The sequence below is a fragment of the Carya illinoinensis genome, chromosome 14, assembly GCF_018687715.1.
Source record: "Carya illinoinensis cultivar Pawnee chromosome 14, C.illinoinensisPawnee_v1, whole genome shotgun sequence".
Taxonomy (NCBI): domain Eukaryota; kingdom Viridiplantae; phylum Streptophyta; class Magnoliopsida; order Fagales; family Juglandaceae; genus Carya; species Carya illinoinensis.
The window spans coordinates 16,832,501-16,858,656 of record NC_056765.1 but is presented as its reverse complement, the minus strand read 5'-3'; the positions used below and the strand labels follow the sequence as shown (position 1 = coordinate 16,858,656).

The window sequence follows — 26,156 nt, the reverse complement described above, 5'->3', positions numbered from 1 at the left end:
AGAATCGTCACTATTAGGTCTGAAAGACTTTCATGGCTTAAAAGAGAAAAGGTTGTGGCCTTCACGATCGTCACATATTTCGAAATTTACCAGAGTTAATCTAAACTATAATCTATCATTTTCGTTCTTATTTTCTTTATTTTATAGTTAAAATAAAAAAAGAAATTTATCTCTTGGACGGTTTGTCCATAGCGGTTGAGTCCTACTTTTTTTATAAAGGGTGAGTTTGAGTTTCTGTTTAGATAGTTAGAGTGTTGTCTCTTAGACATTTGTCTATACAGAGTATTAACAATAGTGAAGTCTAGAATAATTTAATAGTGTACTGGTAAAACTCTAAATGGTTGATACAGAGATATTCATATATATATATATATTCGATTATGAATATAAGTTTTTTTTTTTTTGGTTTTGTGGGGGGTGGGGGGAGGACTTAATTGTGTATATAATGCTGCTGAGAATATTTCGTAGGCATCATTCATTAGTCATTTATTCTCCAGGTTCGTCTACGCTGACTACGTACACGCTCTGCGGTTATAGATAGACAACATGAACCAGCCAGCTAAGTAATTACTGATCCTAATTACTTCTCTTTTTGGAGCAAATATATTATGGAAAATTTCAGCTTCAATTTGGCCGTCTTGTGAGTATGAATGTCGTGTGTTTAATTGATGCTGCATTTGTTTTACCCTAAAATGATTTTCATAAATAATTTTTTTTAAGTTTTTTCAATGTCTGGACAGTAGTACCTTAGAAAAAGCCATTCATGAAAATCGATTTAAATGACTGATTTTCGTATGCCAATATCGTTTCAGATATTTATGTTTTGCGTTTTTCTCTCTTTATATTAATTAAATGTGATGGCTTGGGCCTCATATGCTAGGGTTGTTAATACACATATATATACATGCATGGGTGTATATAAGGGGGTGAAAAGTTTCGAAAAATCATGATTATATATGTGACATTTGATGAAATAAGTCATGATCGGGATTAAATTGCAAATCTCGACATCAGGTGTCTGTTTCTTCTTTCTTTCTTTCTTTCTTTTTTTATTTTTTTATTTTTTTTATTTTTTTTTATTTTTTTTTATGCTTGTATTTTCTGTTGTTAAGGTTTTTCTTCCACCACAAACGACGGTAAATAAGTTTTGAAAGAGGCCGTAGTACTACATGTTCTCGTTCGAAATAAAACATATATCCCACTGTTATTTTATGAAAAATTGAAATAAAAACAAGGAAAAATATTTTTGACCTCCTCAAAAAATTTAAAATACCCCTTGGCTTGAGTTTCTCAAAAAATATAAAATGTACATTCATGATCTGGTTCCACCTAAATTCTTTCGTCCCCATAAAAATATGAAGAAAAAGGTATCTTGATTTTTCTAAAATCGTCTCCAAAACCTATTATAAGCTGTTTAGAAAACTTCAAGATTTTGGCCTCTAAAACATGAATAATCTGATCTGTTTATATATATATATATATATATATATGTATATATAGATTTGATTTTTTTTCCTTTTTAAATCCTTAACATTTGCATGCATATTCCTATAGATTCCTCTATCTTCTAAATTTCTTAACTCGGTTTCTTCGTTTACCCTATCAAAATAAATAAATACATAAATAATTTGAAACGATTCTCATAAGAAAAATTCTCATGTTGTTGGTAATACTTTGAAATTTGAAATTGGAAATGTGAGATTTCTGTTTGAAAACTTCAACGTAAGAAAAATTCTTTGGTTTCTAGATTAATTTTCTGATACATCTTTAATTGTTTCCTTGAAATTTGTCAATTCCACATTGATTGAAAAAAAAAAAAAATCACTTGCGGGCCGGCGAAGAAATTATTTGAGACTAAAAATCATTTGAATAAATTCTTTAGCGATACACTTGATAATTAAATTAATTGTTGCATGATGTAAAACATTCTCTTGATAAATATGGTCTTAGTTGTGTAACTAGTTGTTCTTCCATATATGTCCTTTTCAGCTTCTGGTGTAAAGACGGGTCCTAATTAATGAAAGCTTGAATTGATAACAAGATTGGCCATGTTTGACCTAATTAATTTGTTTTGCTAATAATATCCTAAGGACATATAAGATCGACTAAATTTCTTTTCAAGGAATGGACGCGATGGGAGGGATGGTCAAGAATATGTATATTTTGACTTGGTTGCATAATTTAGAGAAACTTGATTTCCAAAGTCACAAAGGTGCATCTTGACTTAGGAAGATTTTTATGCATTAGTTAACCCCATTCACACAATATTGAGCGAGACTAGTAATGGACTTACCTAGCTATACTAGTAGTAGGGAGACACCAAATGCCTAAGAGTAGTACCCTTCTTAAGTTCATATATAGTTCTTGACCACGGCCTATTGTCTGTATTTTATCTTTCCAGCTTTACATTTTCTAATGTTATGATTCCAACCGCATATATGTTGATTTATTTATCATTTGCATTGCATTTTTATTTTCAGTTGTCCTTTTATAATGAGAAGGAATGAAAAAAAATTGAGAAAATTTTGAAAAATGCCATAAATGCATTATTGTCCATGGATGAGATCGAAATTTTTAATGCGATTAATTTTAATATACTCATTACAGATTCCTGTTTTAAGTCCTTCACAAAAGTGTATGATACGTATAAGTTGTGTTAATGCACGTACAGTCAGATTACAAATCTAACTGATCATTGATTGATCAGGCTAAATTTCTTGCGTGAGATTTGTGAGGAAAATCAAAATTATTTATAATTTAAGGAATTCTCATGCAATATTGGTGAGTTGAGTGCTTTTGAAACAGTGATTGAAATTTTTTATTGGGTCACTTTGCATTAGATGGATCCATCTAGTGCTGTCATACATCATGTCTCTGTCAGTTTTGTGACACAAAATGAATTAATTTGTGCATTATCTAGCTAACTTTTAGGAGGAGTTGTACTACAAGATGGAATGATAGAACTGACGGGAGTATGCATGTATATTAATTGATTTTTGTCAGTACTGAATCCAGATTATTACTGCTACATTGATTTTGTTAGTTGGCCTTCTTTTCTTTTACCTGTTACTTTTCTAAAGTTGATGTACGTGTGTTGCTAGTAGTTAGTTTCAAAATAACATGAATATATTTTTTAAGACATTCTGATCAGTGGATCTATACATGTAACTGGCCGGGTACGTAGTTCTATTTTGGTGTTTTCTTCAAATTGACCTATGTGGTATTGTTTGATCACTAGCTTTAAGCGCACTTTGACCAATTTTTACGTACGATAGAGCTAACCACAAAATCGACTCACCATGTCAATTTATCTACATAACACATTGTTTAATCCTTGTATTTCCAGAACACCTTTAGCTCCTGGGAAACCCCGTTCAGCCAAACCATCCAAAAAGTCAGATCATGTCGAGGAACAGATACAGGCCGACACTGGTGAACCCTCAGCACCTGCTCATCAGAGACCAGAGACTCCAGTTCCTGAAGCTGACTCAAGTGATCAGGAGATCGATCGATTATTTGCATTGATTAGTCAAATATTGGATGAGAAGCTAGGAAAGATGGACGATAGCCTCAAAACTCCCCAACAGAAGATTGTTTCGTCCTCATCATGTCATCCTCAGATACCGGGGACTCCATATTTGGAAGCTGATCAACTCAAGTTAATTAAGAGGGCGATCAAGTCAGTGGTAACTAACTTGATTAAAAACATATTAAAGAAAATGGTGGAAGACCTGGAGGCTCGCCTCGAAACTACTGATCTGTAGGCTCCAGTCCAAAAGCTTCACTGGTTAATATCTTCACATGAGAGATATTAATATCACTGCGACCATATGATCATCCATATCAATAAATAAAGACTAGACATTGGACTTTGACGTTTGATCATATGTTCTAATTCTAGAGTACCATCAATATCTATATATGTTTGTTGCTTGGCATCGCACTAGCTATATATGTGCTGGCCAGCTTGGTTGTTTAATTTGGTATTTTAATTACATGTATGTTTGTTTAATTAGATGTTTATCATGTATTCAGCATATATTAACGACATTTGTGCTTGGTTTGATCATCTCATATTTAACTGCCGTCTCTATATGTTGCCATCTATCTTCTTCTTCTTCTTCTTCTTCTTCTTATAATGATGATTTAATCATCATCATCATCATCATCATCATCATCATCATTATTATTATTATTATCATCATCATCAACATTAATATTATCATCATCATCAATATCATCATGGATGAGATAAGAATTTTGGGATGAAAATTTTTTCTGAACAAGTTCTAACTTTTGTTTTTTTTTCTGAACAGAACAATTATATTCAACTCAATAATCCCCAAGGATGAATACACGAGGGAATTTCCCCCAATGTTATGCTCTCCTCAGAGAGTTTAATAGCATCCTTGGCTAAAACATGAGCCAAAGTATTACAATCACGAGAAACATGAACAAGTTCTAACTTGAGGAAGAAAATATGATAAAGAGGGAAGAGAATCGAATGTGAGGTGCAATGTGCATGTGCTTAATTTCTGATCAAAGACTCCATGCATGCATATAGCTACCGATCGAGAGAGACGGCGACGAAAGGAAATTACGAGAGGGAGAGGATGATCATATCAAAGGAAAAATAGAAGAGAGAATTAGGAAAAGGGAATAAAATATTGCCCACGAGGCCAGGAGAGAACCAATGAGGAAGCAAGAAGGAAAGAAATATGGGAAGTTGCAGAGAAAACGAGGAGAGAAGGCATGGAGAGTTGGAGATCGACTTTGAAAGGAGGGACAAAAAGGGAGAAAAATATGTGATTTTTCTTTGATAATTAAGAACATGACCGAATTATCATCGATCTATTCTTTCTTAATCTATTTGGGGCATGTAACCTTTTTTCTTTTTTCTTTCTTCTCGTTAGCAGATTATATGGTGCCTTCTTCCCATGGAATTCAGGTTTAATATGGTCATGTTTCTAGATTTTGGGAAAAATCATATATTATTTATCAAGTTATTACTCATTTTTCAAATATCTGATTTTAATCTTAAAATGGACTAAAAAAAGTGACATGAATCGATTGGGATGTACTCAAAGAGATCAAATTAGAAAGTGAATGATAGTTTTGAAGATAAAGTACAAATTTAGTAATTTAAAAACTATATTATAAAATGAATTATTGTAATTTGAAAGATAAACCAAATTTATCATAAATTTGCATTTTGCCATTTCCTTGACTCAACATTTGAGCGCCCAAAAATATCTGTAAGACAGGCAGAGATAAAAGGTATAAAAGCTTAGAGCTTTACCATTAAGGACATAATAAAGACATTTTAAAAAGTGCTTAAATAATTTTAAAAGCTTTTTAATGATAAAATTATATTATTTGAATGTTATATATTAAGGTACTTTTTAATCTCAAATAAGTTAAAAGCACACATATCATTTTTTAAACTTTTCTCTCAAATATGCTTTTTTAGATAATGCCAGATGGTATTTTTAATTTAAAAAAAGAATCCAATAGCAAAAATACCCTTAGAACTTTAAGATAATTAAAGGTTTATCATGTGATCTCATCACATGCATGACAATACAACTTTCAAATGACCTTTTATATCATTTATATCTCAAAGAGCACTTTCTTATATTGTTTCTAAATAAATGTAATATATTTAAAAATACTTTAAACATATAATTACCAAACCATAAATAATTTTTAATATTTTATCATTACTCTTTTACTACTTTTATTACTATTTACTATTATTCAATATTTTATCATTACCTTTTCACTACTATTAACATATAATCTGATATCACCTCAATACCTAAATATACCCTTACGCCTTGTTAGCTACCTAATCTCAATCATTAACTAACACCATAAAAGCAGCTAGGGGTTGGCAGCGGGGGCCCGCACCACGCTACCCCGCTGCTATCTGCCCTGCCCAATAGGGAGAAAGCCCAACAGGAGAGGGGCGCGGACTGACCCCAACCCCCTGCCTTGCTATATATAAAAAAATAAGTTTTAAATATTTATATAAATATAAATATATTGTATATAAAATATATACAAGAAAACATGAAGTTGTATTCAAGTTCTTGGCCTCTTAAGCCAAACTTTATATGGGCGGCCAAAGAATTACAATAGTCATACTTAAGTAATGTGAAACTCAGTATTGAATGTTTTTTTAAAAACTATGTTATAATTTGGATCCAAAAATAAGTTTTAGACTCAGAAATAATTTTTCGACCCAAGAAATCATGGGCAGTATTGGCCTGGGGGGAAGGCGGGACGAATGAGGTATTCGACCCCAAACCCCAGGATCGGGATAGGGTTTAGGGTTGAAAAGCCTTCCCCCCATGGCGCAAGACAGGGTCCGGGGAAGGGTTACCCCTCCCAGCATCATGCTATCACCCCTAAAATTGGCCATAACCCCATTAAGCCTGCAACCCAACTAACCCGAGCTGTGTTTGTGCTCGACTCGACCCGATCCAATTCCCAGAATAATAAAACACAACCTGATCCAACCAAAGTCGAATCAACCCAACCTCACTCAGAATACCGGAATAGGCACAGAACTTGCCGGATCTCCACCGCAAACTTGGTGTTGCAGAAAACATACAGCATAGTGGAGACGCCAGAGATGACGAACGATAAGACAACAACATGCCCACGTTTTCCTTGGCCTCATACCCCGTAAGAACGAAGACACCGGCACCGATGACACACCAATGCAGAACCACATGAGGTCCCACCACATGAGCGTCTTCTTCATCTCATGCTGGCTTCGAGCCTTCATCTTCACAAGCACCGTCTAGTCCATGGAACGAGTCAGGACCCGATCCCTCAACCTCAACCTCAACGGAGTCTCCATGAGCGCCCTCCCATAGTTTCCCTAGCTTTGAAACGATCTCTCATGGAGAAACTCATGTGCACGAACACCCCATCTTCCTGAGCCCTTCGTCGACCATTCTGTCTTCACCACCAACAATAGAAAGTTTGAGATCCAGCAAGAAAACAAAGAGACGGAACTAAGGCTTTTGTCAAGCAAAGTAGAAACGTGGGCATAAGTTTTAAGAGCCGGGTTAAGCGAGTTGTACGGGTCGAATCCGACCACTAGCCAAAACCGTTCTTCTCGGATCGGGTCGGGTCAGTGTTAGCAGACCGGCCGGGTCGCTCAGTTTCCTAGACAGGCCTAAACCCCACATATATTCCCAAGAAAAGCCCACAAAAGCCAACACCAAGATCCCGGCCTGCTGTCTCTTTCGTCTTCTTTTGCTTCTTCTTCTTTCATTTCTTCTATATGTCACACCAAGTGTAACTTCAACATCAATTACATTAACTTCCACGGAAAATATTAGTAGAGCTCTTCAATCTTAAAATTTATCTATTGATTATTTTATTTATTTCTTTTTATATAATGATTTAAAAAATAATTATTAATGAAATTGTATATTTTTTTATTTTTTAAATGATGAAATATGTTAAAAAATGTTAAAAAAAAATAAAAAGAAAAATTTTAATTACACTAGCGGTACACTAGGTGGCCCGCTAGCAGCACCCTAACTTCCACTTCCCTCCCCGTGTCTAGGTTCCACTCCCAGTGACAACCACCACTGGATTGTGCTCATGGAGGCTCCTCCACAAAGGATCAATTCCAAACCAGAAGTTATTGCTACTAAGTTTAGACCTTAGAAAGAGTATTGGGTAGGTGGGTATGTTTCATTTTTATTTTCAAATTAAAATGTTCACTTTTTTATCTGAGTTCTGCTTTGGTTGTAGTTTTGAGCATTGAGAGGAATGGTCAGATATGCATATATCATGCTTATTGTGATACCCACTTCGGCTTTTTCCATGACATTGTTGAAGATAATTTCCACGAGCTCGCCAGTAGGTTTATGTTCTTTTACGCTTTTTTGGACATGAGGCTAGTTGCAGCAGAACGAATCATCTGGTTGTGCTTCAATTCCGCACCATATTGGCCATTTAGATTTTATGCAAGGCCGGCTCAATAGTAAGGTCATTTAAGCTATTGCCTAAGTCATCAGCATAAGTAAGGTTCCCAAAAATTAAAATGAGGCTTTACTTTTTTAATTTTTTTTTAAATAAAAAGTATTTTATTAAATAAAATTTTAAATAATTTTATATTTTTCATTATGTGCAAGCCCATAATACTAAATTTAATATTTAATACAATGAATTATTTATATTTTAAATACTTTTTTTAACATCTTGCTAAATTAAGATACAAAATTTACATTGAGGCCTCATTTTAATTGTTGTACTAAATATAAATTTAAAAAAACTTTATTTAAAGATTTTAAATAAAATCTTATTTTATTGAAAATTTTAAAAATATTTAATATAATAATTTATATTTTATTATATTATAATTAAATACTTAAATTTTACCTTATGTCTCACCATATAATATTGTATTGAGCCGCACCTGATTTTATGTTCGAGGAGCGGAATTGTGAAAGGTCTTTTCATTGCTACTTAAGTTCAATGAATATCTTGAAGGTCTACCCGAGGTTTTGTCGGTTAGGCGCGACCTGGATTCTAGTTCTGTTAAAAATAAAAAATTCTGTATACAACCGCCCTGCGTCCCGCTTTCATGGCATCTATTTTGGTTTTTTTTTTTTAAATAAAAAATAAAAAAGTTGGCTGACATGGCGAACGTGGCCGCGGCGGAGACGCAACCCCGGTTGCCCCTAGAATTGCTCGACCCAGGAAATATTGAAACCTTCAAACCAACCTTATATAGCATTAATTCATGACTCATTGGTAAAGCAATGTCAAGCTCTAGTAATGAGACAGAGAGAGAATAGTACTAACAGTAATCGCATGCTGATGATAGCCATTGTCATTTTCCTTTTTTCTCTTTTCCTCAAGATGGTATCGTTCCGTATCTGCAATTAAATTGTCTGTCAATTTTTCCAATTGCCATTTAGAAACGGTTGGATTAATCTCAAAAACAATTCATCTCATCTAAACTGTATAACCAAATGAAAAATAATTTTTTAAGATTATTTCATTATTATTTAATTACTATTTACAAACTTACTTATTATTTACTAATATTTTGAAATATTTTTAATAACCAAACGGGTTTAATATACATGGGGTCCTTGGGATAATTAATCAAATCATTTCACACCTATTGAATTGAATTTGGTTTTGGATAGAGTTACCATTGTAATGCAGTGCATGTTTGGAATTGTAATGAAAAATAGGCTTAATCTTATAACTGGTCGAGCTAACCTCCGCCAAAAAGCAGCCCTCTAATAATTTGATGACACGTAAGCATTCTATTTACACTACAATGTGACCGCACCTCAGGAAAAAATTTGACTCTCACCCTCATTTCTCCCATCTAAAATCTCTTCTCTAGTAGATGATAGTGCAGCAGCGCTTTCCTCCTATATTAGTACAGTAGTCCGAGCTTATGCTCCATTTTATGTGTACTTCTGGCGAGATGTGCCGAATGAGATTAAGGAACACATTCGGAGTCATGTGCTGGTGAGTTTACTTTGACAGTTTATTTTTTTTTACCTACATTAGTATATCATATTTTTTACCTAATTAATTTATAATTAAGATGAATTTGACCTCGACTTTAGTCGCAGCGAGGATTTGAGAACTGTGAATGAGTTAATGGCTACACTATTTCGACGTCACAAGGGACGATGTCACGACCACTTCAAGAAGTTTGAGTCGTTTGAAGAGGCTGCACAGTCACCTTTCCAGCAGATGAAGTTAGACGACTGGATAAAGTGTTGTGATCTTTTTGCATCTCTAGAATATCAGTTATTCTAGATTTATTTCCATTAATTATTTACATTAATATTTGTTGTTTATCTTATATGTATATATATATTACAATTAACATTCTTAATGTGCATTTGTAGCACTTAAGTTCTACAAATGTACATAATAGATCCGCTCTGACTATTCACCATCGTGCTGGTTCAAGATCATTCTATCTTCTTGATGAAAAAATGGTAATTAATAAACTTTATAATTCATTTATTTTCTTGTTATTCTTTTATATAAGTACTAACACTATATTTTTAAATTTGCTAATGTCGTTTTGTTAAAACGTGATGATCCTGGAAACTTTTCCCTCATTAATGTTTATGCTGCTGCTTACACTAATGAGCATAGTGAGTTGATGGATCTTGCCGCTGCAATTAATTATGTAAGCGGTGTTCCTTTTGTTAAATAAATTATGCAACATATGGTTAAATTCTTTTTTATTTGTATTTCTTTTAATATGTTACCTATTGTGTGTTTTGATCTTTCAAACTGCAAGAAAAAATGATGGAGTTGCTGTCAGCTTCTGGGAATCCTCTACTAGTGACATAGACATTTTCACACAAGTGCTCGGGCCCAATTCTAGTATGGCAAGAGGTTTGGGACGATCTTTCAAGCATTCCGGTTCATCCTCCTCAACCTCATCGATTTCACAAATTAATAATCCTAGCAAAGAGTTAGAAGTTGCACGACGCGAAAATGAGTAAATGAGATCCAGACAGCAAGAGTTGGAGTCCCTCTTAGAGCGACAGTCTCATTTACAGACACGTTTGCAGGACCAACAAAGAGACCATGAGGAAAGAATACGTAGTGGGGTCCAAGAGCAAGTGCAGCAGGAGATGATACTGCAAATAGAACGTGTTATGTCATCGCAACAGAATCGTGGTGGACAAGGAAAGAAAAAGAAATGAATTTTATTAGTGTATTACATTTTTAATATCTACTTGGAAAACAATTACAAACATTGTTGGTTGTGAAATATGCTATGTAATATGATACAATTGGTATAATTGATATGTTTATTAATGGGATGAGTTTAGTATTTCTGATATATACGTTCGAATGTAAATAAATACGTTTGAACAGTATTCTACATTCGAACACATGTTCAAACGTAATCACACAAAATTATAACATAACGTTCGAACGTTTACACCGACAAATGAAAATTACATTCGAATGTTTAAACTTTTAACGTTCCAAACCTCCGAACGTACTTCTTGCGTTCGAACTCTAGTTTCTTAACATTGGAAAGAACGTTCGAACGTTATGATTCGAACGTTTGGACATTGTTTCCTTTCCATTGGAATCTAAATTCGAACATAACGTTCGAACTATAATCAACAAACGTTACCTGCTTTCATTCGGATGTCAATTTGTCTAGTTTACGTTCGAATGTTTTTCATTCGAATGTAATATTCTGTGACAGATTCTAACCGTCACAAAAAAGTAAACGTTCGAACATTATTTAAAACAACACATCACAAACCATCACTAAAAATATTTTTAGTGACGCTTGTATAGTAAACTGTCATCATATGTATTTTGTGATGCACATTTGGTGACGATGGGGGTGACAGTTAATAACCGTCACCTAATGTATTTCGTGACGTTTTTTCGATTTCTTGTGATAGTTTCATCTGTCACTAAAATCCAATTTTTATTGTAGTGTGACTCGCTTCTGAAGAATCTGACTGATCCATAGGACTCAGTAAATTTCCTGGAAAATAAACTTGTTTACTCTACAGTAGAAAAAATTATTGCAGTGGCCAACTCCAGATAACTACAATAGCTTAAAAGTGAAATAAATAAATGATCTATAATCTCAATTATTAAATAACCAATTGCAAAGTTCCTCCAAGATAAGATTAAGGGCTGGTATGGATGCCCAATAAAGTATCTCATCTGGGTTGTACGGCACAGATCGAGGCTTTGCCTATCCAAATGGTGTATTTCATCTCTAAGTTTTGAAAACTTCCACTGAAATAAACAGTATAAAAATTAAGTGAAGAGTGCAAAACAATGAGTGAACAATACAAAACTGACAGAAATAATATGTGAACATTACAAAACAATAAATAAATAGTGCAAAATAATAAGTGAATGGGTCATCTCTAAATCATGGGACCTACCCCTTTATCAAATTCCAAAAATTAAAAACTATTTCATTTCATCTCACTATCCAAACACATTTCTTTAACAAACTATTTCATCTCTTCTTAACTCAAAAATTTTACTACTATTCAAAATATCTCATCCCTATCTCATATAAACTGCGTAACCAAACGAGGCCTAAAGATTAATTTCATCTTCCACTTCAAAAGATCCTCTCTCCAAAGGTATAAAAAATACTTAAAAGCGAACGAACAAAACCATGACAAAAATATGAATCCATGAATACTTTAGCACGAAAAATTATTTTCAATGTGAGCTTCTCTTGCAAAGACATTGAGCATCTCTTTTCCTCGATACATCTAATAGGACGCTTTTTTCCTTGCTCAAGACTTCAAGCCACTATGCAAGATAAATACGGAATTGGCTACAGTTCTTCACAACTACGTCCGTCTCTCTGTCTGTCTCTCTCTGTGGATTCAATACATTAAACAAGGTGGAATCACCCTTCAATTTGTCAGCTGCTCTTCTAGCTGTCCACCTCATACCTGACATGATACTTCCCTTTAAATTGTTACCAAATTTCCTACAGATTATAGTCAACTTCCTCCTGAGGAGGGACAGTTCTCTATCTTGCTCCATGGCTTTTCCTTGTGGTCATTTCATAGCCTCCGTGTCTGTATTAAACTGCAATCCACTTTCATATGTCCATAATTCATACTGTGATTTCATTGCAATGCCATTTTATGCCACAAACTCAAGAACCACATCTATCTGCTAATCATTCAGTACTTTTGCTAATTATCTCTGGCTCAAAGAACTGGATCCACCACACAAATAAACTTTTCTATACATTATAAAGCCTTAAAATTTTAAGGAAAAGGCCCCTCTCTGCTATGAAGCTTCATAACCAATCAATAACTTGTTATAAGACACCCCATGCTGCAACAACGTACATTGAATTTAACCCTCCACAAAAATCCAGCTCAAAATAAGAAGAAGAAGAAGAAGAAGAAGATAGATGGCAACGTAGAGACGGCAGTTAAATATGAGATGATCAAACCAAGCACAAACGTCGTTAATATATGCTGAATACATGATAAACATCTAAACACGCATGCATGTAATTAAAATACCAAATTAAACAACCAAGCTAGCCAGTACATATATAGCTAGTGCGATGCTAAGCAACAAACATATACAGATATTGATACTCTAGAATTCGTACATATGATCAAACTTCAAAGTCCAATATCTAGTCTTTATTTATTGACAGATGATCATCATATGGTCGCAGTGATATTAATATCTCCCTTGTGAAGATATTAACCAGTGAAGCTTTTGGACTGGAGCCTATTGAGAAGTTTTGTGGCCAGCCTCCAGGTCTTCCACCATTTTGTTTAATATATGTTTAATCAAGTTAGTTACCACTGACTCGACCACCCTCTTCAAGTTGAGTTGATCAGCTTCCAAACATGGAGTCCCCGGTGTCTGATGATGATTTGATGAGGGCGAATCAATCTTCTGTTGGAGAGTTTTGAGGCTATCGTCCATCCTGTCTAGCTTGTAATTCATTAGACGAATCAATGCAAATAATTGATCGATCTTCTGATCCCTTGATACCAGAGCAAGTGCTGAGGGTCCATCAGCATCGTCCGGTATCTGTTCCTCGACATGATCTGACTGCTTGGATGGTTTGGATAAATGGGGTCTCCCAGAACCTAAAGGTCTGGAAATACAAGGATTAAACAATGTGTTATGTAGATAAATTGACATGGTGAGTCGATTTTGCGGTTAGCTCTATCGTACGTAAAAATTGGTCAAAGTGCGCTTAAAGCTAGTGATCAAACAATACCACATAGGTCAATTTCAAGAAAACACCAAAATAGAACTACGTACCCGGCCAATTACATGTATAGATCCACTGAGAATGTCTTAAAAAATATATTCATGTTATTTTGAAACCAACTACTAGCAACACACGTCCATCAACTTTAGAAAACTAACAGGTAAAAGAATAGAGAAGGCCAACTAACAAAATCAATGTAGCAGTAATCTGGATTCAGTACTGACAAAAATCAATTAATATCCACGCATGCTTCCGTCAGTTCTATCAATTAATTCATTCCATCTTGTAGTACAACTCCTCCTAAAAGTTAGGTAATGCACAAATTCATTCATTTTTTGTCACAAAACTGACAAAGAGACATGCATGACAGCAGTACTAGATGGATCCATCTAATGCAAAGTGACCCAATAAAAAATTTCAATCACTGTTTCAAAAGCACTCAACTCACCAATATTACTGGCGAGCTCACGGATAGGGCTGAGCAGAAATTCGAAAATCCGACTCCTATCCCGGCTCTGCTCCGACTCTTGTTGGAGCCGGAGTCGGAGTTTTTTCTCAAGGAAAGTCGGAGTCGGAGGTGGAGGTGAACTGACTTCAATCCACTCCGACTCCGACTCCGCTTCAACTTAACTCCGATATTGTACATATTTAATAAAAAATACATGTATTTTTCTATATATTAATCATATAAATATAATAACATGTAATAATAATGTATAAATACTAAAATGCATAATAACATGTAACACCAATGGATAAACACTAATATATAAATAATAAATTTATAAAAACATGTAATACTAATATTGTATAATAACTAAAGTATTGATTATGTAGATTTTATATAACTATATATTATATATTTAATTAAACTCAATATTATATATACTAGCATGAGTTAATTATTATTATAAAAATATCTATATTCTTTATACATTAATCATATATATTTTATATAACTATAACTTATATAGTGAGTTAAATATTAGTATGAACAAATGTACCTAAAATAATACACTTTTACTATAATAACCTGTAACACTAATGTACCTAATATCCCATGTAGTAGTAATGTATAGACTATAGTAATCAATCTATGATTCTATAATAACTTGTTGGAATGAAATTCGTTGTAATTTATATTGGTTCTTTTGTTGTAAGTTGTAACTTGTTGATGGAATTAGAACTTGATGGATGATGAGCCATGAGTTGGTTGGATAAATTGGGAGGATAGATGATGATGGATAATTAGTTTCTAATTCTGGTTATGTATTTTTAATTTGTAATCTTGTATAAATGATTTTAATTTGTAATTTTGGTTATGTATTTATAATGTGTGTATCATAGTTGGAAAATTTCTTCTTGCAAGTTTGAATTTTGTTTTATTTTACAGTGTCCAAGATTTTAATGTGTGTATCAAGTTATAAGGATCTAAGGATGAAGGATTCTTGTGTGAATGATTTCTTTTTACAAATTTGGTTAAATAAATTAGAAATTATATTTAAAAAAAAAAATTGATATGGAAGCCCAATCCGATTAGAGTCCAAAATTATAAAATTAAAATATCAAATGAATTAAGGAAAAAAATCCAATAAAAAAACCTAACTCTGACTCCGACTCCGACTTGGAGTCGAAGTGGAGCCTATAGAAATTGGAGTCGGAGGTCAGATTCGACTTCCGACAAAGTCGGAGTTGGAGTCGGAGTCAGAGGACGACAATACCGACTTCGGAAAGTCGGTGCTCAACCCTACTCGCAAAAATTATCTTCAACAATGTCATGGAAAAAGCCAAAGTGGGTATCACAATAAGCATGATATATGCACATCTGACCATTCCTCTCAATGCTCAAAACTACAACCAAGGCAGAACTCAGATAAAAAAGTGAACATTTTAATTTGAAAATAAAAATGAAACATACCCACCTACCCAATACTCTTTCTAAGGTCTAAACTTAGTAGCAATAACTTCTGGTTTAAAATTGATCCTTTGTGGAGGAGCCTCCATGAGCACAATCCAGTGGTGGTTGTCACTGGGAGTGGAACCTAGACATGAGGAGGGAAGTGGAAGTTAGGGTGCTGCTAGCGGGCCACCTAGTGTACCGCTAGTGTAATTAAAATTTTTCTTTTATTTTTTTAACATATTTCATCATTTAAAAAATAAAAAAATATACAATTTCATTAATAATTATTTTTAAATCATTATATAAAAAGAAATAAATAAAATAATCAATAGATAAATTTGAGCGATAAGATTGAACAACTCTACTAATATTTTCCGCGGAAGTTAATGTAATTGACGTCGAAGTTGCATTTGGTGTGACATATAGAAGAAATGAAAGAATAAGAAGTAGAAGAAGACGAAAGAGACAGCAGGCCAGGATCTTGGAAACCGAGCGACCTGGCCCGTCCACGAACACTGACCCGACCCGATCCGAGAAGAACGGTTTGGCTACTGGTCGGATTCGACCTGTACAACTCGCTCAATCTGGCTCTTAAAACTTACGCCCTTGTTTCTGCTTTGCTTGACAAAAGCCTTAGTTCCATCTCTTTGTTTTCTTGTTGGATCTCAAACTTTCTATTGTTGGTGGTGAAGACAGAATGGTCGATGAGGGGCTTAGGAAGATGGGGTGTTCGTGCACACGAGTTTCTCCATGAGAGATCGTTTCAAAGTTGGGGAAACTATAGGAGGGCGCTTATGGAGACTCCGTTGAGGTTGAGGGATCGGGTCCTGACTCGGTCCATGGACTAGACCGAGCTTGTGGAGATGAAGGCTCGGAGCCAGCATGAGATGAAGAAGACGCTCATGTGGTGGGACCTCATGTGGTTCTACATTGGTGTGTCATCGGTGCCGGTGTCTTCGTTCTTACGGGGTATGAGGCCAAGGAAAACGTGGGCATGTTGTCGTCTTATCGTTCGTCATCTCTGGCGTCTCCACTATGCTGTATGCTTTCTGCAACACCAAGTTCGCGGTGGAGACCCATCGAGTTTTGTGCCTATTCTGGTATTCTGAGTGAGGTCGGGTTGATCCGACTCTGGTCGGATTGGGTTGTGTTTTTTTATTCTGGGAATCGGACCTGGTCGAGTTGGGCCAAACACAGCCCGGGTTGGTCGGGTTGTAGGTCTAGTGGAGTTATGGCCGATTCTAGGGGTGATCGCATGATGCTGGGAGGGGTAACCCTTCCCCAGACCCTGTCCTGCGCCATAGGGGGAAGGCTTTTCAACCCTACACCCTGTCCCAGATCCCGTGGGGTGGGGTCGAATACCTTATTCGTCCTGCCTTCTGCCCAGGCCAATACTGCCCATGATTTCTTGGGTCGAAAAATTATTTCTGAGTCTAAAACTTATTTTTGGATCCAAATTATAACATAATTTAAATTGTAAATTAAAATTTATAAATACAAAAAAAAATTTAAAAATTGACAACATAATTTAAAAAAAAAAAAATTCAATACTGAATTTCACATTACTTAAGTATGACTATTGTAATTCTTTGGCCTCCCATATAAAGTTTGGCTTAAGAGGCCAAGAAAATCTAATAACTTGAATACAATTTCATGTTTTCTTGTATATATTTTATATACAATATATTTATATTTATATAAATATTTAAAACTTATTTTTTTATATATAGCAAGGTAGGCGGTTGGGGTCAGTCCGCACCCCTCTACTGTTGGGCTTTCTCCCTATTGGGCAGGGCAGATAGGAGCAGGGTAGCGTGGTGCGGGCCCCCGTTGCCAACCCCAAGCTGCTTTTATGGTGTTAGTTAATGATTGAGATTAGGTAGCTAACAAGGCATAAGGGTATATTTAGGTATTGAGGTGATATCAGATTATATGTTAATAGTAGTGAAAAGGTAATGATAAAATATTGAATAATAGTAAATAGTAATAAAAGTAGTAAAAGAGTAATGATAAAATATTAAAAATTATTTATTGTTTGGTAATTATATGTTTAAAGCATTTTTAAATATATTACATTTATTTAGAAACAATATAAGAAAGTGCTCTTTGAGATATAAATGATATAAAAGGTCATTTGAAATTTGTATTGTCATGCATGTGATGAGATCACATGATAAACCTTTAATTATCTTAAAGTTCTAAGGGTATTTTTGCTATTGGATTCTTTTTTTAAATTAAAAATACCATCTGGCATTATCTAAAAAAGCATATTTGAGAGAAAAGTTTAAAAAATGATATGTGTGCTTTTAAGTTATTTGAGATTAAAAAGTACCTTAATATATAACATTCAAATAATATAATTTTATCATTACAAAGCTTTTAAAATTATTTAAGCACTTTTTAAAATGTCTTTATTATGTCCTTAATGGTAAAGCTCTCAGCTTTTATACCTTTTATATCTGCCTGTCTTACAGATATTTTTGGGCGCTCAAATGTTGAGTCAAGGAAATGGCAAAATGCAAATTTATGATAAATTTGGTTTATCTTTCAAATTACAATAATTCATTTTATAATATAGTTTTTAAATTACTAAATTTGCACTTTATCTTCAAAACTATCATTCACTTTCTAATTTGATCTCTTTGAGTACATCCCAATCGATTCATGTCACTTTTTTTTAGTCCATTTTAAGATTAAAATCAGATATTTAAAAAATGAGTAATAACTTGATAAATAATATATGATTTTTCCCAAAATCTAGAAACATGACCATATTAAACCTGAATTCCATGGGAAGAAGGCACCATATAATCTGCTAACGAGAAAAAAGAAAGAAAAAAAAAAGGTTACATGACCCAAATAGATTAAGAAAGAATAGATCGATGATAATTCGGTCATGTTCTTAATTATCAAAGAAAAATCACATATTTTTCTCCCTTTTTGTCCCTCCTTTCAAAGTCGATCTCCAATTCTCCATGCCTTCTCTCCTCATTTTCTCTGCAACTTCCCATATTTATTTCCTTCTTGCTTCCTCATTGGTTCTCTCCTGGCCTCGTGGGCAATATTTTATTCCCTTTTCCTGATTCTCTCTTCTATTTTTCCTTTGATATGATCATCCTCTCCCTCTCGTAATTTCCTTTCGTCGCCGTCTCTCTCGATCGGTAGCTATATGCATGCATGGAGTCTTTGATCAGAAATTAAGCACATGCACATTGCACCTCACATTCGATTCTCTTCCCTCTTTATCATATTTTCTTCCTCAAGTTAGAACTTGTTCAGAAAAAAAAATCAAATCTATATATACATATATATATATATATATATGTATGTATAAACAGGTCAGATTATTCATGTTTTAGAGGCCAAAATCTTGAAGTTTTCTAAACTTATAATAGGTTTTGGAGACAGGACTTTTGGATTTAATTTGGATTTAATACATTTTTCTTCATATTTTTATGGGGACGAAAGAATTTACATTTTATATTTTTTGAGAAACTCCGGCCAAGGGGATTTTTATCAAAGCTTAATTATATGTATGTGATACTAATTAGGCTCCGTTTGCATGTTTTGCTGCAAAACAAATTATTTACGTAAAAAAATCAGTAATTTGTTCAACCGTAAAATAAATGATTTTTTGATGTTTGCTGTCACTAGCTAAACAGCTTCTTATATAATTGGAATGTCCCTTTAATTAATATAAAGAGAGAAAAACGCAAAACATAAATATCTGAAACGATATTGGCATACGAAAATCAGTCATTTAAATCGATTTTCATGAATGGCTTTTTCTAAGGTACTACTGTCCAGACATTGAAAAAACTTGAAAAAAAATATTTATGAAAATCATTTTAGGGTAAAACAAATGCAGCATCAATTAAACACACCACATTCATCCTCACAAGACGACCAAATTGAAGGTGAAATTTTCCATAATATATTTGCTCCAAAAGAGAAGTAATTAGATCAGTCATGTGACGATCGTGAAGGTTACAAGTTTTTTTTTTTTTTTTTTAAGCCATGAAAGTCTTTCAGATCTAGTAGTGACGATTCTGATGATTCAGCTCGTGTGACAAAAAGAGTTGCTGAAAAGGATGGCGCTTGAGGATTACCCGCGGTGATAATTTTTATATAATCATCATTATCATTTTAATGATTTGTAGCTTGTGAGTCTTCTTGTATTCTACGTGTTTCTGAAGAATTTTTAAAAAATTATAGATTTGAATTTTTTAACTTGAAAAAAAAAAAGAAAAAGATAAAAAAGAGAATGAGAGGTCCTCCTCCGACAAAAAAAAAAAGAAAGATATGTAGACTTTTCTTTGACCGATCTGAAGATTTTTTTGCCGTGAGAAAGTGGGAGAGGGAATAAATATTAAATATTGAATACAAATTCTTTCCTTTTCTCATTTGTTTTGACTAGTAGTACGAAGTAAAGATGCCACTGCATATATAGATCTATAGTTCATGCTACACTTGCTGAGGCAGACTCCCAATAAATTCTTTTAACCTGCTCATTTGGCAGGATTGCAATATTTTATTATATCGTGATGATAATGTATAATAATAATGATTTTTTTCTTTCCATGCACCGACGTGCACTAGGGATAGTGCATGCATGGTAAGGTAGGAATCTTTACCTGCTCATTTGGACTCATTTGAAAATTATATTTATATATAATAATATATGATAATAATAATAATAATATATTTTTTTAAAGAGATAATAATAATACTATTGATTTCTTATTTTATGTAATATACACCGAGTATAGTGCATCGAATCGATAAGATAGACATTCAATAATAAGATCATTTCATTGGCTCGTTTAGAAATATTTTTAAAATAATTATATATTATATTTATTATTAAAATTATTTTGAGCTTTATTGTGAAAGAGAGAAGTTAGAAAAAGTTAATAAGGTTTTGGTTATGGTTATGAAACATTATTAAAAAAAAAAAAAAAGGTCTATGCTTAAAGCACCAAGCATTCGTTGCATTAGCGGTAGTGGTACCACGTTTGACCCTAAAGAAAGAAGTAGGGATGTAAAAGAAAATCGATGAACCGGTAAACTGGATTGAACCGGATGGTTCAGTACTGACTTTGGTTCGGTCTGGTATCAATTTTATTTTTCTTAAAATTGATCAAAATCGGTCTGGTTCTGATTTTTCTTTTTCTAAACCGGATCGGTTCATATATATATTTTAATTTTTTATATTGTATAGAATTTTTATATATAATATATAATTATATATAAAATAGTTTTGTATTATATGATAAATTACTAATTAATATAATATTAAATTTTAAAATCTTATATCACTATACTTTATTGTATTAATAGTTATACTAATATTATATAGTGCATATTAATAGTTATATTAATATTATATCACTATATACTATAATATACTATAATATATTATGACTATAGTATTATATACTATAATATATATATTATATAATATAGTATAGTAAAATTGAAAAAATAGACCGAACTGAACCCATTACACCCCAAGAAAGAAGGAATGTTACTATTTATTCTAAATCATGTCATTATCTCTAACCGCATAGTGATGTATTATTTCAACTGGCTTTTTCTATATACAATTTAATTGACACTTAATTTATATCTACCACATTACTATGTGTGATTAAGGATAACAAGCATAAAAATGAAAAAAAAAGGCTTTGTTGGATACATAAATGGTTTCATCTCATCTCATCATTATAACTTTTTCAAATTTTCACACAAAATACAACGAACAATTTAAAATTTTCAAATCTCAAAATATTAATAATATTAAAAATCAATATTATTCTAACAATATTTTTTTCAACTTTTAATTTTTATCTGAAACTATCATATCTCATCTTACTATCCAAACAACACTTAACTATTACTCCAAAAGGAAGGGATTCAAACCATCCCAAAATCACAAAAGAATTTTTAATGCTTTGGGAGGAGATGAGTTCGCGGGTCTGGGTGCAAAACCCATCAGTAGTCCCAAAATTTGCATAGGCAAATTAATGTTAAGGGTTGAGCTTTTGTTGAAACTCGAACCGGCCAGTGCCAACTGGTTGAAATGGGCGTATTGTGCCTTTTGTTAACAGGCGTGACTATATATTGGTACTGAAATGATTTTAGCAAAATGCAAGCCCACGACTACACCTTATAATTTGTAGATTCACTTTGATTGCAAACTCACAACTACATGCACCATTTTTATTCGAATTTAAGATCGTATCCTAATACTAGGAAAGTAGTGTATAAACTTTTTGAATACGCTTGAGTTATTGGTTGTTCAATATATGCTATGACATGCACTAGATAGAATATTGTGTTTGTATTAAGCAAACTAAGTAGCTACACAAATAACCTTAATCATATTCATTTGATAATCGTAAAATTAAGTTAAAATATTTGAAAAATGTCATGAATTATGATATTGAGTACATTGGGTTTCCTTCAATTGTAGAAGGATATACAGATGCCAGTTAAATAACTAACCATGATGATTGCAACTTAACCTGTAGATCTATATTCCCCATTTTGTGGATGAGCAATCTCTTAGGGATCAAATAAGGAAATATGCATAACTGGTTGAGTTTATAGCATTGACTTTTTGTAACAAAGAGGCAAGCTGGCGAGGAAATTTATTTGTTAAAGATTTTTATTTGGCTGAAGCCCATCAAGTCACCAATTTCTTTGCATTGTACTGACACTCAAGTTACACTGTCACAAGCCCATAGCCATATATAAAATGTCATGGCATATTGGGTTGAGACATAGTCTTGTAAGGCAATTACTCACAAATGAATTAATTACAATAGATTTGGTAAGATCTTGCCAGAATTTGGCAGATCCAATAATTGAAGGACTTGCAAGGGAGTTGATGCGGGAAATATCAAAAGTGATGGTTTAAAGCCTATAATTTAAAATCACCAACAATGAAAACTCGACTATACTCTTGAACATATCAAGACGTTGAGTTCAATGAGCAAACTACATTATTTATTCGTGATTGCAAGCATTGTCATATAAAATTAGTTCTAAGACTATTTTACCATCCTAAGGTTTAAGTGCTTGTAGTATAATGAAAATGAGAGGCTGGGTAATAAGTTCTTAATAGACTTGATTATAACATATATCTATTAAAGTGTTTATTCAAATGACACCTTCAATACCTTTACTTATATGAGTGCCAGGAGTGATGCCGCCTCCTATAAAAATTAAGCTTTGTTTCTAAAGTACACATGAAACTAGGATATATAATAGACACAAGGATAATCCATGTGTCGACTTCTTGAACTCCTATGACAATCCATGTGTGAGCTATAAGTTTTCACTTATAATTTTTTTAAATCATGAATTATTTTGAAAGAAATAAATTATGAAAAGTTAACAAGCTTTTGCTTATGATAAAAAAAAAAAAAAAAAAAAAAAAAAAAAAAAAAAAAAAAAGTGGATGTATGTATAAAGCACCAAGCATTCGTTGGTTTAGCGATAGTGATGCCCCTTCGCTAGCCTTGTAGGTATCGATTTCCTCCTGCTTCGTGCATAGGGTCAAGCTTGTCTCTCCCAAATTCTCTACCCCTCTTTTCTAGGTTTTTCGAGGAAGAGAAAAACCGGGAACTAACCCTGTTTGACCTTAAAGGAAAGGGTCCAATCATCTCGTGCAGCCTCGTAGGCCTAGGTGCACAATCATCACGTGAACAACCCAACAGCCCATTAGTGATCACAAAAGGAGCATAGGATAGTTAAACATCAAGTGATCCCTTAATGAGACTTGAACCAATATTCCATTGGTTGGACTAAGTCCAACATTGGTGTCTTTGGTAACAAATGCAACTATATACCATTCAAAAACAATTTTAAAAAAATGAAAAATTATAACCTTTCGTAATCATCCTTTTGTTATGTGAGGCAAGATCAAAGCTAGAAGAATGGTACAATGTTAATAATATTATTCTCAAGTATGAAAGCGCATCGGGTCAGACACTTAATAAGCAAAAGACTTCTCTTCTGTTCAGCTCAAACAAAAAGACAGCAACCTGGGTCTTCATTTCTCAGCAACTTGATGGAGTGCAATGCAATAATTATGATAGATATTTGGGCTTATGTACAATGGTGGAAAAGTCTAAATATAATACTTTTAGTGGCTTAAAAGATAAGATATGGAAAATAATCAATAGCTGGAAGACTACTTTGTTTTCGAAAGCAGGAAAGAAAATCCTTATCAAGAGTGTGTTGCAAGCCATTCCTGCCTATATTATGAGTTTGTTTAAGTCTCCTAGAAAGTTATATAGAGAGATTGAAGCCATGTTAGCTTGGTTTTGGTGGAGTCACAATAAGTCAGATAGAGGAATTCACTGGAGAAGCTGGGCTAATTTGGGTGTGATTAAGTCTAATGTTGGTTTGGGATTTAAGGATCTTGAGAGTTTTAATAGAACTTTGATTGCCAAGCAAGGTTGGAGATTCATTCAAGACCCTAGTTCTTTGGTGGCTCGAATCTTTAAGGAAAAGTATTTCCAGAAGTCCAAAGTTGTTAGAAGCAAAGTTGGGAAACTTTTCTTCCTTTATTTGGAGAAGCCTCTGGTCAGTTTTGGACTTCCTAAAGGAGGAGCTTGTGATGACTTGCAAAATTTTGTATTGCAGATTTTACAAGATCGCTCAAGCGGAGGCTTTTGGCCGCTCGAGCGAATTCAGGCATATTCGAACACTCGACTGTCGCTCGCCAGGGAGCTCGAGCGAGTTGCTGGAAAACATAGATCGCTCGAGCGGAGACATTGGCCGCTCAAGCGAAATCAGGCAGAGTCAAACGCTCGATGTGCGCTCGACACCCCGCTCGAGCGAACATCGTATTTTGACAGATCTAGGGTCTTCTGCCGTCAGACCATATAAAAGGGATTTTTCATTCTATGGCCGTACCTTTTGACTGGAGAACACTTTTTGGGACAGAAAAACATAGCTAGAAGGATTCAATTCATCTGTGTTGGAGAGGGAATTCCATCTATTGCATGTACGTTGGAATCATACACGAGCACAGACAGGAGAAAAGTATTGAATCATTTCCTTGAGTTTTTGAAGACGAGTTGCGGCTGCGAGGAGTATTTTTCAGTGTTTATTTTCTTCCAATCTTCTCAGAACAATTATGGTGAATTCGTTTATGTTGAATTCCATTTCTAGCATGAGCTAAATTTTATTCATTTTAGGAAAACGATGTAACCTAGTTCCGAACTATGCTTGATTGTCTATGCTAATTTAAGGCAATTCTCTCTTTGTTTATCTGATTTATTCTGAGTTTATTGCTTCTAATTAACTGGCCATTGATTAGATAATATTGGATCTTGTGATTTGCTATCGAAAGAGGGAATCATAGGGTAGATCTTGAATATTTCAGCATAGGTAAGTATAGAGATCGAAAGACTTATATGAACCTATGTAGTTTTTAAATCATTGGTCTTATTGCTTTCTTGCATTATTAATTGGCATATTCTTGTGTGAATTGATGAACAAGAATAATTTCTAATTGACTATCGAAGAGGTTGTTGGATGAATTAGAGATTTGCTAATGAACAAAAAGAATTAAATTAAATTAGCTGGATGAGAAAAGCATAGTGAAGAATTAGGTGAAATCGATTTCCTAGAAGTTTTCTTTCCCATTAATTTGATCTTCGAACGTCGGTTTTATTTCATTTGCGTATTACTCTTTGAGTTGATCTTAGTTTAATTTGCAACTACAAAAATCTTAGTGATTCCTCTAGATAAAATCAAGATTAGTATAATTTTGGTATTTGGCAAAAGTAAGGTACCAATCCCTGTGGACGATACTCTTCTTATCACTTTATTATAAAACTACGATACTGTGCACTTGCAGTTTTACACTGGTCAAGTTTTTGGCACCTTTGCTGGGGATTGATTTATTCTTATTCTTTTTGTCAATATCGATACAAAGTAATCTTGGTTTTAATTTAGAATTTTATTTTAATTTGTTCTCCAGGAGTGTTTTTGACGTTGGATGCGCCGTGCTAAATCTCGTGATATTATTCCTTTTGATCTGGAGATTGAAAGAACTCTTAGATCACGAAGAAGAAATAAGATACTAGTCATGGCTGAAGAAGAACGTGAGGCACTACCACGCACCTTGAAGGACTATGTACGACCAGTTGTGAATGGAAATTACTCGAGCATAATGCGCCAGACAATTAATGCCAATAACTTTGAGCTCAAACCAGCTTTGATTAGCATGGTGCAGCAGACTCAATTCAGCGGATCGCCACTGGATGATCCCAATATTCATTTGGCAATGTTCTTGGAGATTTGCGACACTGTGAAGATCAATAGTGTTACTGAAGACACCATTAGACTGAGATTATTTCCTTTTTCTTTGAGGGACAAGGCTAGAGGTTGGCTACAATCTCTACAACCGGGAAGCATCATTAGTTGGCAAGACATGGCTGAGAGGTTTCTTGCTAAATTCTTTCC

General features: G+C 33.8%; 1 protein-coding gene across 1 annotated transcript; it reads left to right on the top strand.

Moving 5' to 3' along the window:
• Positions 1–423: 423 nt before the first annotated feature.
• LOC122295214 lies at positions 424–4,081 on the top strand. The gene is made up of 2 exons (XM_043104330.1): positions 424–563; positions 3,347–4,081. The coding sequence occupies exons 1-2, from the start codon at positions 547–549 to the stop codon at positions 3,762–3,764; spliced, it is 435 nt and encodes a 144-aa protein (XP_042960264.1). The 5' UTR covers positions 424–546; the 3' UTR covers positions 3,765–4,081.
• Positions 4,082–26,156: the final 22,075 nt, after the last annotated feature.